The 13695-nt window shown below is 41.3% G+C and overlaps 1 protein-coding gene across 4 annotated transcripts in view; it reads right to left on the reverse strand.

Annotated features, from left to right (window-relative positions):
• The window catches only part of LOC311012872 (collagen alpha-1(XI) chain-like), a 74120-nt gene that overhangs the window by 26264 nt on the left and 34161 nt on the right, over positions 1 to 13695 (reverse strand). For all 4 annotated transcript variants that reach the window (XM_084008650.1, XM_084008649.1, XM_084008648.1 and 1 more), the window contains 18 exons: positions 12460 to 12513; positions 11437 to 11481; positions 11068 to 11121; positions 10916 to 10960; positions 9958 to 10011; positions 9817 to 9861; positions 8939 to 8992; positions 8729 to 8836; positions 7415 to 7468; positions 4712 to 4765; positions 3515 to 3559; positions 3204 to 3257; positions 3033 to 3077; positions 2603 to 2656; positions 2407 to 2460; positions 1505 to 1558; positions 1079 to 1186; positions 361 to 450 (listed from right to left, as the gene is read on the reverse strand). In XM_084008650.1, the coding sequence (XP_083864776.1) occupies positions 361 to 450; positions 1079 to 1186; positions 1505 to 1558; positions 2407 to 2460; positions 2603 to 2656; positions 3033 to 3077; positions 3204 to 3257; positions 3515 to 3559; positions 4712 to 4765; positions 7415 to 7468; positions 8729 to 8836; positions 8939 to 8992; positions 9817 to 9861; positions 9958 to 10011; positions 10916 to 10960; positions 11068 to 11121; positions 11437 to 11481; positions 12460 to 12513 (1071 nt within the window). The remainder of the gene's footprint in view (positions 1 to 360; positions 451 to 1078; positions 1187 to 1504; positions 1559 to 2406; positions 2461 to 2602; positions 2657 to 3032; positions 3078 to 3203; positions 3258 to 3514; positions 3560 to 4711; positions 4766 to 7414; positions 7469 to 8728; positions 8837 to 8938; positions 8993 to 9816; positions 9862 to 9957; positions 10012 to 10915; positions 10961 to 11067; positions 11122 to 11436; positions 11482 to 12459; positions 12514 to 13695) is intronic.

Consider the following 13695-nt stretch of genomic DNA (forward strand, 5'->3'; position numbering starts at 1 on the left):
CCTCTAACGTGCACATTCTACAGCTAATAGCTGACATTTTGCTTGCTAAAATGGTTTGCCAATGCTTCATTTACAGCAGACTACAACCTTCGGCAACCTTTCTGAGATTAATGATGATACAATTTGTCAATATTGTGCCTGGCTCAGTCCTCCTATTACTTCTTTGTGAGCCCGTTCTGTACCTATCAGCCGTGTCCACTGCCAAGCCTGACATTTGGTTTAACAGCAGGTAGTTAGCCTGGTAATTGGGGTTTGGAGCTAGATTCAACCGGGTGTGTGCTCAGAACGTGGGATGGCACATTTCTGTGTGTGTGTGTGTGTGTTTGTTTAAGTGTGTTAGTGGGTGTGTCTGTTAGTTACCATGCCCCCTGGAAGACCTCTTGCCCCCTGGAAGCCCCTCAGGCCAGCAGGCCCTGCCTTGCCACCAGGACCCTGAGAACCTGGATCGCCCTAAAGAGGGAGGGAAAAAAAATAGCATCCACTTTACCTACAGCTGCTATACTGTCAGGTAATCATGAAGCAAAATTGCTTGAGGTGAAAACATCGGAAAACAATTAAAGTGATTGATCTCTTGATAAAAGCTGAAATTATTCCTTATTATGTGTGAACAGCAGCGAGTGATTATGAAGTGACGGATGAAGTAAACATCTGCCCAATTTTTAACAAACAACCGTCAGATGCATTTTTCATCTTTTGAATCAATTTGTTTTTAACAATAGCAGTGTACTTTTGTTACAACGTCATGAAACCAGAGAAAAGGCATTTTAAAAACACCGTCCTATTCGGAGTTGTTAAAAGAAAAATGACATAGAATACATCTCAATGAACACACTGTGCTTTCCTGGAGAACCTTGCAGAAAAATTTGGATGTTATTGCAGTTTGATCTTCAACCACAAGATCATTTGCACAAATCTGGCCAGAATTTAAAGTATTTGTTTTTCTCATAACTGATATTAGAATAAATCTGCAAGTAAAAAGGCCAGGTGCCACAGTGGTCCTATGACACAAATACTTTGCATAACAGGTATGACTGGTACACTTTGCTTTTGTGGCATTAAAAAATACTTGTTCCTTTACCTTTCCACCCTCTTTTCCAGCAGCTCCAGGTAGACCCTGCTCACCAGGTGGACCAGGAGAGCCTGGATGTCCCCGCTCTCCGCTTGGTCCCGTCTCTCCAGTTGGGCCCTGTCAGGGACAACAGAGATGTTTCAAGTCGATTGCTATATGCTATATGGTGATAAGTCTTATTTTCTGTAGACACATTTTTAATGAGATGGAATAATTTATTTTCAGCCCACGAGGAGAAAAGAAAAGAGGTCTCCCTGAAGGCGTCCAAAACTCTTTTTAATGCAATTACATTCTCATCATGTGGGTATTGTTTTCCAGGATTTAACTGTTGTTACAGCTACACACTTTCATACATTTCAGTGTCTCATAATTCTCCAAGGGCAAGACAAAGAGTAAGTGAGGAGGTGGAATCTAACTGTAGTGGTGTTTATCTACCTGTGGTCCAACCACCCCTCCAGGCCCTGGAGGTCCCGTCTTTCCTTGGAAGCCCTGAAGAAGAAAACACAGTCCACATGCAGGGTTATATAGTATTCTGTCTACTTTGTGCTGTACAGTATGGAAAAGGGTCAGAGCAAAGCAGAAAATCACTATGAGCTATGTGTCAGTGGAAGATATTACTGTGTTTTCACACTGACAGAGAAAATGTGTGTACACCTTTTTGTTAGTCAACTGATTCTGATTTTGCTCTTTTTGTTTAGCATAGTAATAATCTAAGCTATGCATCATATTTTATTTTTGGATTAAATATTACCTTTATATGTAAAATGTGAATTTACAAACTAACAATGGATAACGCATTCAAATAATTCTGGTTGTGTGATTACTATTTGAGAGTAAAGAGTATTTCCCTCAGAAATGGAATGGAATGGAAGTATAAATACTTAAGAAAAGTTTTGCACTAGCATTGTGATAATGACACTCCAGAAAATGACTATGAGGGAATAATGCCCGACCATTCAAAATGACTACCGGGTTTCTAACGATACAAGGCTTAATGCAAATGGGGGAAGCGTTCCTGTAACAGGTGGCTCACTTTGTGCGTGTAAAAGGCTTTAAAGGCTCATTATTACAGGTTTGTATCTCTCTGTAATGTAGCACAGTGTTAACAATACTTATTACATTCTTTCTCAGCCATGGAAGTCAAACCACTTTTAGATTCGCCCAAAGAACACAATTTGTATGCCGCCTCAGCTATCCTCTTCCTTGCTTTATATTTTGTATGTGAGAGACCCTTGAATCTATGAAAGACCAAGTTGTGAGCGAGTGGGCGCTGATGCATGATGTTCAGGGTCAAATGGCGCGACACAAAGCATTCATGGGCGAAACAACCCACTCACCGTCTCTCCTCTCTGTCCGGGATGACCGGGCAGCCCATCTTTTCCTGGTGGACCCTGGGGGGGGGGGAGATAGACGGTTCACAAAAACAAGACATCAGGTCGGAAGTGCGTTTTAATATTTGAAAAGCTAATATGGAAAGTGTCAACATAGACTTGTTGTTGCCAACTCAGAGACAATTTGACAGCGGCTGTTTACATTTGGTCCTTTAGGTCCGGGGAAACCGACGGGTCCCTGTGGTCCTTGAGGTCCCTGAAATGAAAAGAAAACCAATAGAGTCGGGGAAGAACACACACAATACAACATTTAATGGCTAGTTAATTAGATTTTAGTTGCCAAATCCAGCTGCAACCATGATTACTGGAAATTACTTTATCCATCTTTTTTTATTATTATTATTATTATAAATAGTTATGATTTTCAGTCTGCTTGAAAGTATCCAAAATTGGCGTTCTTCAGATAAATTAAACACACATTAAGAATGTGAATTTGGTAATCAGCAGCTCCTATAGAACATAATTTGACTTTATTTGACAAATAGCTGTTATTCACTTTGAGGTTAGATTAAAGTGTGAACGGGTTTACTTTTTCTGTCTCTAAACCGATCAAAAAGATATGTGATACTCACCCTTTCTCCTGGTGGACCCCCTGCTCCGTCATTGCCTGAAGTTCCCTGCGGAGAAAGACTTTTTTTAATTGTTTTCCCTCAATAGCAGGTAAAAGTTTAAATAATTCATGTTCACTTCCATGTACTTCCATGCCCCACCGTTATACATTCTAAATAGGCCCCGTCTCTCACCTTTGCACCTGGCTTTCCCGTTGGCCCTCTAGCACCACGCCCTCCTCGTGGACCCTACATGCCCAGCATAAAACACAATACAGTAATTGTAAGTACTTTGTTCTTGTTGTACTAAAAAACATAAAAAAACCCATGGAAAGTCATTGTACAAACAGGTCATCAATGCCCCTCTCTGCAATTCACCACTGTGCATATCTATGCAAGAATAAAGCCCATACACAAGTACAGGAAGAGGTTTTCATTTGAACACATTACATAAATCATTTATAGGGAGGGCTCGAGCCGACTTGGCAGACAGATGAATTGCCTACCGTTGGGCCACGTTGCCCCCGAGGGCCCGCTTTGCCGGCGATTCCCTGAGAAAGAAAAACAAAAGCTTTGATTTACGACAAAATAATTCCTTGTACCGGCGGATATAAGTACTTTTTCATCTTTCTCCCGCTCTTCTTTTCGAAGTTTAAGATAAAATATCAACAAATACACTCAAACATCAAACTCTGAGGGGATTGGAAAACCATCTGAGCAACAAAACTAAATAATCAAATTGCTGTGGTAAGTGGTTGCCCACAGGCACTTGACAGCTTGATCTAGCTGTCAGTTGTAGCAGGCCGGGCTATCGCTGTCCATCCCTCAATGTCTGTCTGAGAGCAGAGACAAGCTCGTCTCTTCCATTATAACCCCACCCACCATTCTGCAACCCTCCATCTCATCCCTTCACCTCTCAACTATTGCTTACATTGGTGTTTATGCTCAATGCGCTATTTATTGCAATAATCTCCGAAACTCCAGAGGGCATAAATACATAATATACTGTGAAAGTCAATGAGTGACCTGCAAATTATGATAATACCGGCTCTGCAAAGAGCGTAGTAAAGTATTAAATGCATTATAATGAAACAAAGGTTGAATATTAGGTAAACAATTTGATTCGGATAGCAGAATATTTACTCGAATGTAGATTTTTAAGACCTCCTTCTAGTGCATTTAAAGCGAAAAAGTACAAATGAACTAATTGGTCTTGTGTGTAAAATCCTCAGATATATTTAATAGTGCTTTTATCAGTGAACTATTCATGACAGTCATATCTGAAAAGCCCCAAGCACCTGCACAGACTAGTTAGAAAAATCCAGATGCACTCCACAAACCACACAGTTCTCGCTTGATTGCTAAATCATGATTACGCTACAAGGCCAAAAGTATGTAGACACCCCTGGTCTATCACGTTTTGTTTTGGGGCAGACTGTCATGGTTTAGGCTGAGGTCCTTCATCCTAATTAAATCAGCATATGATTCCAGGCGATTCAAGATAATTGTGAGTTTTCAACATCCTTTCCTGTCTTAACATGACAAAGTGAAGTATATACTGTAAAGAGATTCATTTGGATTTTAATGACGAAGACTCATATAGCTTAATGGGAGCTATTCTAACCTATCTACCCAGCTGCTACACAGAAAACAAGGTATAAACGTCCTTTATGGGAGAGAGCATGATGGATTTTGTGGCTCACCCTTGCTCCCTTCTCGCCATTTGCCCCAGGGAATCCTGGGAAGCCGTTGGAGCCCTGCAAGACAAGTAGAGAAAAAGAAAGAAAGAAAGAAGTGACAGAGAGGGTAAATACATTAGATTGTTAGATGGTATAAAATAAAAGATGTCTTCCATAGTTTGTGTCCAGTAACAATGTGACAGAGGCTGCAGAGGAAATAGCACTATTCCTTCATGCTTTAGCGACCACGGCTTATTAATAGGGCAGCTGTGAAGTCCTGACATAAGTACTGCCACACTAGCCGGCATAGTGTTACCATGGGACTATGTTTTATAGGTTGTTAGTTCCCACAGATGAGGGCCTTCTTCTAATGTTTAAGAGGAGCCCAAAGGGAACGTCTCCTCCCCGCTACCTAGACACTTCCTGACAGACGGATGTGCTGCTCGGTTGTTAGCATAGTTAAGAAGATCAGAAGATAATAAAAAAGCGTGGGAGCAAATAAAGACAAAGGGTGGAGAAGCAGCAGATCCCCCTTGATACTCATCAGCAATTTAGTTATTGGACTTTCGCAGGCTGTGCCCTCTGATAGCAGCGATGGTGCCAGTCAAACAAATACTAGGAGGGCAATCACTGTGAGATGAATAAAGAGTACCGAGCATTTTTTTTTCTTTCTTTTTTTTTTTCAATGGAGCCTCGCTTTGCGCTGCATAAATATGTATCCTACCAATTTCTTTGTCTCGGCTGCACAACGTTATTAGCATGCCCGAGTGTTTTGAGTTTAAAACACACTTTGATGCAATGCACATCTATAGTGCTCATTATTGTTGAGATGCATATGTATATGAGGCAAAATACTGTTCAGTATAAGCAAGGGCACCGCGGCTGAAGGCGGCGTGGGCAGAATCGCAAGTGGTAAACAGCCCAACATTGTGGAGACAGCAAGAAGGGAGATCTATGCTGCCTAATTTGTTTTTCACAGAGGTGCAGTTATGGTAAACTGAAAGGAGCGCTGGTGCTGGACAAGCCTGACTTGCACCACAGAGATAAGACAGTCCACTGAAGCTATTGCAAATGGCATCCCGAATTAACGGTGTGGGAAAGCTGTTAACAGAGAGTGATGGGGCGCGGCGGCCAAAAACACAGCCGGTGGAGGGATTTGTGCGCAGACTGATCAGGGGGGGGATAAAGACTGCAAATGGACCAAGACTTTGACCCTGGATTATTGTGACTTTTTATAACATTGATGATTCTGCGAAATGGCAACACGCATCCTCATTATAAGTTTCTTAAGACAGACCTGCTTTAGCTCAGAGTGGGTGTCATAATCTTCAAATGCTTTTTTTTTTTTTAAGAAGAAAACTCTTCAAATGGCAGCTATAGAGAGGAAACTATGGCACTGTTTATACCGTGCCAATGCCAGGATGCCTTTACTGTCTCTCCAGAAACTTTTCTGAAGCATAAAGAGTCTAAAAAGAAGATCCGGACTCCACTGGGACCCGTTCTGGGCAGCCGTTGATCCAAACCATTTATGAATCCAACAAAGAGATATACTTGTTTGCCATTAGTGTGGAAAATATCTAGTAAATGAAAATAACTTTTACTGGAAAAAAACTTTATATTGAAATAGTAACTCGAATGATATTTTCTCTGCATCTCTCCCACTTTGTGTAATTTGTCCAGGTCTTTTATCCCTTTGTGTGCCCGCGCTCAAATCAGAGCCCGCTGACATTAACAGACAGGGTGTTGTGAGAGTAGGTGTATCCGACCCATCATATCAGTGCCAGGCTGTCAGTGCTGACAGCAGCAGAGAGGAAGCAGCTGCAGCAGCACATCTCGCTAGCAGAGCTGTGGCGCGTCGGTCAGCGCTGAAATGCCAGACTGTTAGATCATGTCTGGACGAGTTTAAGGAGGGAGGACAGCTGGTGACTCCAACGGTTCCCTGGTGACTCCAGGGTTTCCTGAAAGAGTGGTTGCGAGTAGGTGTCCGCTTGGGTTTGTGTTGGAGTAAACGTTAGTCAGCGGGTTTTAGAAAAGCACGTGAGGGCGAGTTTAGATGTGAGCGGATGGGGATGAGACGGACTTGTTATGTGGTCACTGAGAAAAATCAATACACATGTAGGGTTTACGCTAGAGTTTACGCTCACATCTGACTCCCACCCTCTGCCAAACTGATAAATACTCCACCATAGGCGTTTCTAAGAAAGACCAGCAAAGGCTTCAGCTTTTACAAAATGCAGCCGTTAAGATTTCTTACAAAAACCAACAAACATGACCAGATTACTCCAATTTACGCTGGCTTCTGGTAAGTCACACAAATGACCTTGTAGCAATGCTGCTTGTGTAGAAATCACTGAATGGAGCAGAACCAAAATAAACACTCAGATATGTTTATATGCACCTGAATTCTCAGGTCAGTGGAGGGAAAGCCTTGAGTAATACCTGAAGACATTTCTGTTCTTTTATTCGTTTTGTTTCCTGTATCTTTCTATGATCGCCTGTAAAGCACTTTGAATTGCCGATTAGTTTGTATTGTGCTACATAAATCGACTTGAGTTTATTGAATGAACGCAGAGATTTTCCTTTTGCTGGACGAAGTTGGCAAACACCTCCCGGCCCTTGAGCAAGACACTTAACAATACAGTCGGGCCGTGATCTCTGACCTCTCATTGGAGTAGAGGCCTGCACAGGAATTGATTAGTAGAGTGTGTATTTACTGCCATCACACACCTTGGAGCCTTGTCGACCAGGGTACCCAGGCAATCCAGGCACGCCGAGTTTTCCCTAAAAAGGAGAAAGGAAAACACGAAACAAAAGATGATGAATTCTCATTGTGTGTTTCTAGGGAGACGGCAGTTAAGTTCACAGAAGCATTGCAAAAAGCAATAAAGTTATAAGCATAAGTGTTTACTTCCGGTGTGGGAAATCTTTTTTTAACCATGTTTACAAACATGACATCATCCGTGCAGAGACGTTCCTGCTTTCCACCCAAATGTGAGTTTCCTTTGGTCCATATTTGGTCGTTATGGTGTACGGTCATAAAGAGTTACACTGAATGTGATGTAACTAGTATTTTTAGTTTTATGTTTTTTTTATAGAGAAGCCAATACTAGTGCTGGTAATTCCTACTTTTACTGCACTGTTGCAATAATTTCAAGCAAATTAGGGTGAAGATGTCAGCAAAGTGTAAAATGCATTATTCATACAGCAGTAGCGCTGCCAAGTGAATCGTGTGTGTGGAAAATGGTGTTTTAAATTGTAGTAAGATGACCCACAGAAAAAAAACGTTAATAATGAAGTTCAGAGTCTCCCGTTTTACACAATTTCTAATTATTTTCAAGCAATTTAGATCTCTGGTGTCTTGTAACACAATTACTTCTGTCTGAGTCAATACTGTGTATTTACACCACTAAATTGATTCAGCAGTAGCCTACCTACTGAATACGAAAAACAGAGCATCGATCACAACTCTAATGTATTTATAGACTATTATTTCTCTTCACATTCATAAATTAAATTAAAATCATTTGATCAAAATTGCCCAAATCTTGTTGTAATCTTTGATCCAGTAGTTGTTTTGTCGGAGAATAAATACTGCAGCAACGCGAAGCAACGCACAGCGAGATCAAAGCTCCATGGAGAAATGTTGGCACACATAAGCCAATTAAATGGGACTGTTGTAGAGCTGAAGGGAGGAGAAGAGAATCTAAACTTCAATATGATCAGGGCTGCTACTAAACTACATAAGCCACTGTCTTTAGCCTGCTTTCTTTCCAGTTTGTTAAATGCATCTCTTGTTAGACGCCTGTTAATGTAAGCAATCTGGGCCCCGGTCTGGTTTATGACACATCCCTTCACGTATTAATGAGTATTTACATATGGAGCTTTTAACCTTGTATTACTCTGTAAAACACGTTTATTGCATTGTTGTATGTAATTATCCTATCCGATTCAACTTGAACTTCAACATGTCAATAAAACACATTAACCAAAGTGAAAATCCATGGTTTTACGATTAAGTCTTTGCAGGTATTGATTATTTACCTTCTCTCCAGCTGATCCCAGAGGACCAGATTCCCCGTTGGGTCCCGACTTGCCCTTGGGGCCCTCGGGGCCGTCCTCTCCTCTGGGTCCTAATACGCCGCCCTCACCCTTGATGCAAAGAAAACAAATAAACGGTGTTATTATCTTTCCTACCCGCATCACTTTCTGCAACAGCAAACAGCTTTCTCTTTAGGGATGACGATGATTCACCTTGTCACCCTTGAGACCCATGTCACCTTTGAAGCCAGGGAATCCATCCTCTCCCTGAAGATGAAAGAGATAAAAAAGTTTGAGTGTTTTATCAAATATAACAGGTTATTATGTTATATATGTTATGTCTGGATAGTTCACATGCAAAATACTTTAAAAAGCAGAAACGAGTGAAGACCACTGACGTTAGTGACAAAATGATGGTGGAAGTTTATCATGGCAGTCTAGTCCTATTGGCAACAGTATAAGGTTCCTTTCGGATAGTTTAATACTGACACCTAGTGGTCACTTAAATTCAGCATTCACAGAGGCAGTTTTGAAGCCAGTCTCTTTCTCTGTTGTTCTACTGACATCTGCTGGTTAAAATTCAGAATGCAGTTTTCAATCTCTTCCCAAGGTACGCCAATTTTCGGACACATTTTCATACATGAAACCACTGAGACGATAAATTGTAGCACAATAAAACACGGTAAGCCCATAAGCTAACGTGGGACTTGGGATTGGCAGTATGCTTGTCCCATGGGATTTTATGCGAGATGGAAGTATCAGAGTAGATGAGCTTTTGATGAAAAGCTCAGTGTTTTAAGTCATCTCTGAGGAGCTTCAATTTCCTGACAATTGAGTGGAAAGTCGAGGCAATGGCACTGAGGTGGCAACAGGCTGCGTTCAACCACGAGAAAACTGTGGCAACAGATCAATCCAAACTGCCATACAAACAGCCTCATTCTAGTTTAATGTTCCATTTCAGCTCAGTAGCATGAGGACTAAACTGCAAGTCTGATGGGCCCTTAAAAGTTTACTTCTTCCCCACTTGCTGGATTGTAAGGAAGCCTTATTGAAGCAACTGTGAGAGGAGAGGATCCTGGAGGGGTGTTTACCTTTTCTCCTTTGTCACCTTTAAGGCCTCTAATTCCCTCAGCACCCTGGGGGGAGAGAGGACAATAGAGTCAGAATGAAATTCCGGGAAAATGGAAATGCTTCATAGCAAGGTGGTAGTGTATGACTAAGAAAGTGCTTACTTTCACCCCGCGAGGACCAGGGTAGCCGATGGATCCCATTGGACCGGTATGACCCTAAACGTGTGCAAAGAGTGTCATGTGATTTGTGAGAGAACATTGCATGAAAATACATCAAACTTCACTGTAATGTGTTTCCGCTGTATATCAGATAACTTCACTAGAGATGATTTCATTGAGGTCCAATGATTTCCCATTGGTTTTATTTAACAGTGAACCCTGACATATATATTGAAAACACACTCATTCTTATGAATATAGGAAAATACAAAAAAAAAGTAGAAGCAAATGGACTGCATCAACCAATAACAAGGAGTGAAATATAATACAGTAAAAATAAACATGTGCACTTTGGTAAAAGCCCAATGACTATTGAATCTAACCATAATTATTTAAACAACTCAAATTAAGATTTCTGATATTCAGCAGTTTTTTATTTATTTATTTTATTTAACATCATAGGGAAGAGGAGATAAACCGCCAGGCTCCTGCTGTAAATTGTAAGCTGCCTTGTACAAACAATTGCAATATTTTTCACATATATCTGTTGTTAGAATAGAATCATTTTATGATCACCATGTCTTCAAATGACCAAATGTTGTATCTGCCTTTTTTTCCCCTCAGTTCCAGCTCAATAGCAGTCGACCACACAGAACAATAAGGCAATTACTGAAACTGACAAGATTAGCTAATCATAGGAAAAAACGAATAGGCCAATTCAGTTTGTTCTATTTCTGAGGCAGCTTACCAGATATCATCTGAAATGTGTGGTTATAATAAACCTCTTTCTACTGGCAACTAAGGCTATTTTAGGCTCAACAAATGCTAAATTTAATTAAGAGACAAAGTCTGCCTTTTCCCTATGCAGCGACAAATTTGATGAATCCTGGAGAAGAACTGAAAAACCATACTCTACTCATACTGTAATCCAAAATTAACAGCTTCACTAAATTCTACTCACAGCTGCTCCTTTCTCGCCTGCAGGACCCTCTTTTCCCGGGTGACCCTGGAAAAGAAGTCGCAGAGATTTAAATGATCAAAAGTTCATCGTCATGTCAGTTGGCACTTTGAACCATGTGAAAATGAAAACGCAGTCAGGTGTGTGTTACTTACAGGAGGGCCATCAGCACCAGAAAGTCCAGCCAGACCTTGTTTCCCTCCTGGTCCCTAGAAATAGAAAGCAATACATGTAGATCGATGAGTGTATACCACCTCTACTCGCATTACAAATACTGCCAAAAGTTCCTCTGCTTGAATTATTAAATAGCTACACAACCACAAATGAAATACCTATAGTGCTTATATGTATATAGTAAGTGTACATGTGTTTAAGCCTTCAGAGAAGCTAGTAAAGGCCTTTAGCTCAGACAGCAGCGTATCTGCAGAATCACTTATGAGCTCTTGACTGAAACATCCACTTATCGGGGCAGCAGACTTGTGGTGGGAGGACTGAAGGGGCGACCGGGTTCCAGCTTTACTTACTTTTTCACCCGGAGGCCCGATTGGACCTTGAGGACCAATGAGACCCTGAAAGACAAGCGACATACGTCGGCTATTAGAAGAGTCAGAAACAAATGTTGTTCTTTTCCACAAGCAAGCTGACATGATATCGACACAAAAAAGGAAGTGGAGGAGAAAACCTGTTTTGTCAATCTGTGAGAGTAACTTCTATTCAAGTGCTGTGTTTGTAATTCCTTCTACGAATCCAGGTTGCTTATTCAGATGTGTTCAGTCGGCCGTGCAAAGTGAAGTTCTTAGTCATTTTAATGTCACACGTATTATAGCCTTCCTGAGTTATTAAAAAAGTTATTAACAGTTGAAAGAAGTGAGCTGTGTTGTTTTTTCACTTTCCTGAAAGGCATCAATCTGCCCCTGGCCAGGTTCAAGTCAAATGAAGTTATTTATTCAACCTGTATACCATCAGGATAGGTCCCCTACTAATACTTTCCAGAGGAATGACGCCATCCTGTCCAGGCTGTGAGCGTCACCGGGACAGAAAATCTTACCTGGCAGGGGTCATTTAGCCCTGGCTACAGTATTGGCTGCACTGGTTTGTATTAAAGATGACTCCAAAATGGAATATTTTTCACCATGCTACCAACTGGACAATGTAATGGGGTTAATGCTATCAAATGAATACAACATGTCTCATCCCAGCAGGATGGAGAGAATGTTTTTCTTCTCCGTAGCCACAAAGTAACAATGTTAGTGAACTTTTATTTTTTTATATTTATTGCGGTGTCAGTTTTGTGGGACCCCTCACAGAGTGTTTGCAACTTAAGGAATGAAAGATAGTTAGAAAGTTCATACAATGGATACAGCAATGAGGTGGGAGCATGTAAAGGACAGAGCGTGAGGCAGAGAGCACAGGGAAGACGAGAGATTACAAGAGCGGAATGAAGAGATTGAGCGACCGCGGAGAGAATGGGGGACAGAGCAGAAGGGACAGAGTGGCCGCATCAGGTTAGAGAAAGGAAATACAGAGATTTAAGGCAAGGAACTTACATGTGGACCCGGCATACCCTGTTGACCATGAGGCCCTGGCTCTCCTTGTGGACCCTGTCATAACAAAAAAAAAGAAAGAAAATGCCATTACTGTTTCCATTTAATGCAAGGGCTTACATGTTTTATTTGCTCTATTACATGCTTTCAATCTATAAATGAAAAGGAAACAATACATACAATGTAGATGAATAAAGGAAAAGAGCAATGATGAGCAAACCTTAAAAAATTAAACATGTACCACAGCAAAATTGTACTGGGTACCAGTGAAAATTTGGGGTGACCTTGCTGGGATTAATTGTGCAAATGGTAGGGAGTAATGTGATGAACTCGCTCGTGAAGCAGAGCAGCCTCTGTTTTCTGGCTTTGTCCAAAGTTAGGTTTCTTTTAAAGCCAGCCCTAAAGTCTGGTGGCGGGTCAGAATCTGAGTCTGGCCATGAAATACAGCTTCCTTTAAGTACACGCTGTGGGGCTGCGGAACCATCTGGCTATGGATTAGGGCTAATGAGACGGACTGGAATCGTGGGTTGTTTGGTATCCCTGCTGAGAATTAGTGTGTCACAAAGCAAACATATACAAAAACAGACAAGACCCTTGCGAAGCCGTCTTCTCCAGCTGTTACAACAAACACTAAATACAATAGCTGCACTCAGAGAAGTTTAGGCTGCATGACTGGGGTTGTTAGCAAGGCCTTGAGGGCAAAAGGCAAAGTTGAGTGTCAGTCTAAGATTCAAATGTGGTGGAAAAAAACCCTTTGGTTTTTCACTTAAAGGCTCTCTTAAAAAGCATCCATATGTTAGAGGTTGGGGTGAGCATCATATGGGTTTATAGAACCTTTTCAAAGTTTTACTGAATACTTTCAAGTGTTTTGCTTTGCGTTTGTTCTTCTTTTTTTTTTTAAATACACAAAGATCAAAGATAACTTTGGAGAAATTAATGGAAAGTACACCACGTTCTCATTGTCTTTTCGTGTGTCCCATTAAGAGCTGCTTATTTCCTCAGCTCAGGAACCACAGACAACGTGTGGGCTTGTGCAGCTGCCTTGACCAATGATATGTTCCCATCCCACTGAGACCCTCCGGGAAGCTGAGTGCGTGGTGACCACGCACAGACAGGCTTTTCTGTTTCATCCCTTACTAAGACTCAAGGCCTCCTCCTTACCGCCTTTCAAGTCAGCAGACTTTTTGTAGTTCATGAAAACAAACGGTCTGACAACTATGATGAGACATCTATCATCTC

The sequence above is a fragment of the Eutrigla gurnardus genome (assembly GCF_963514095.1).
Source record: "Eutrigla gurnardus genome assembly, chromosome: 4".
NCBI lineage: Eukaryota > Metazoa > Chordata > Actinopteri > Perciformes > Triglidae > Eutrigla > Eutrigla gurnardus.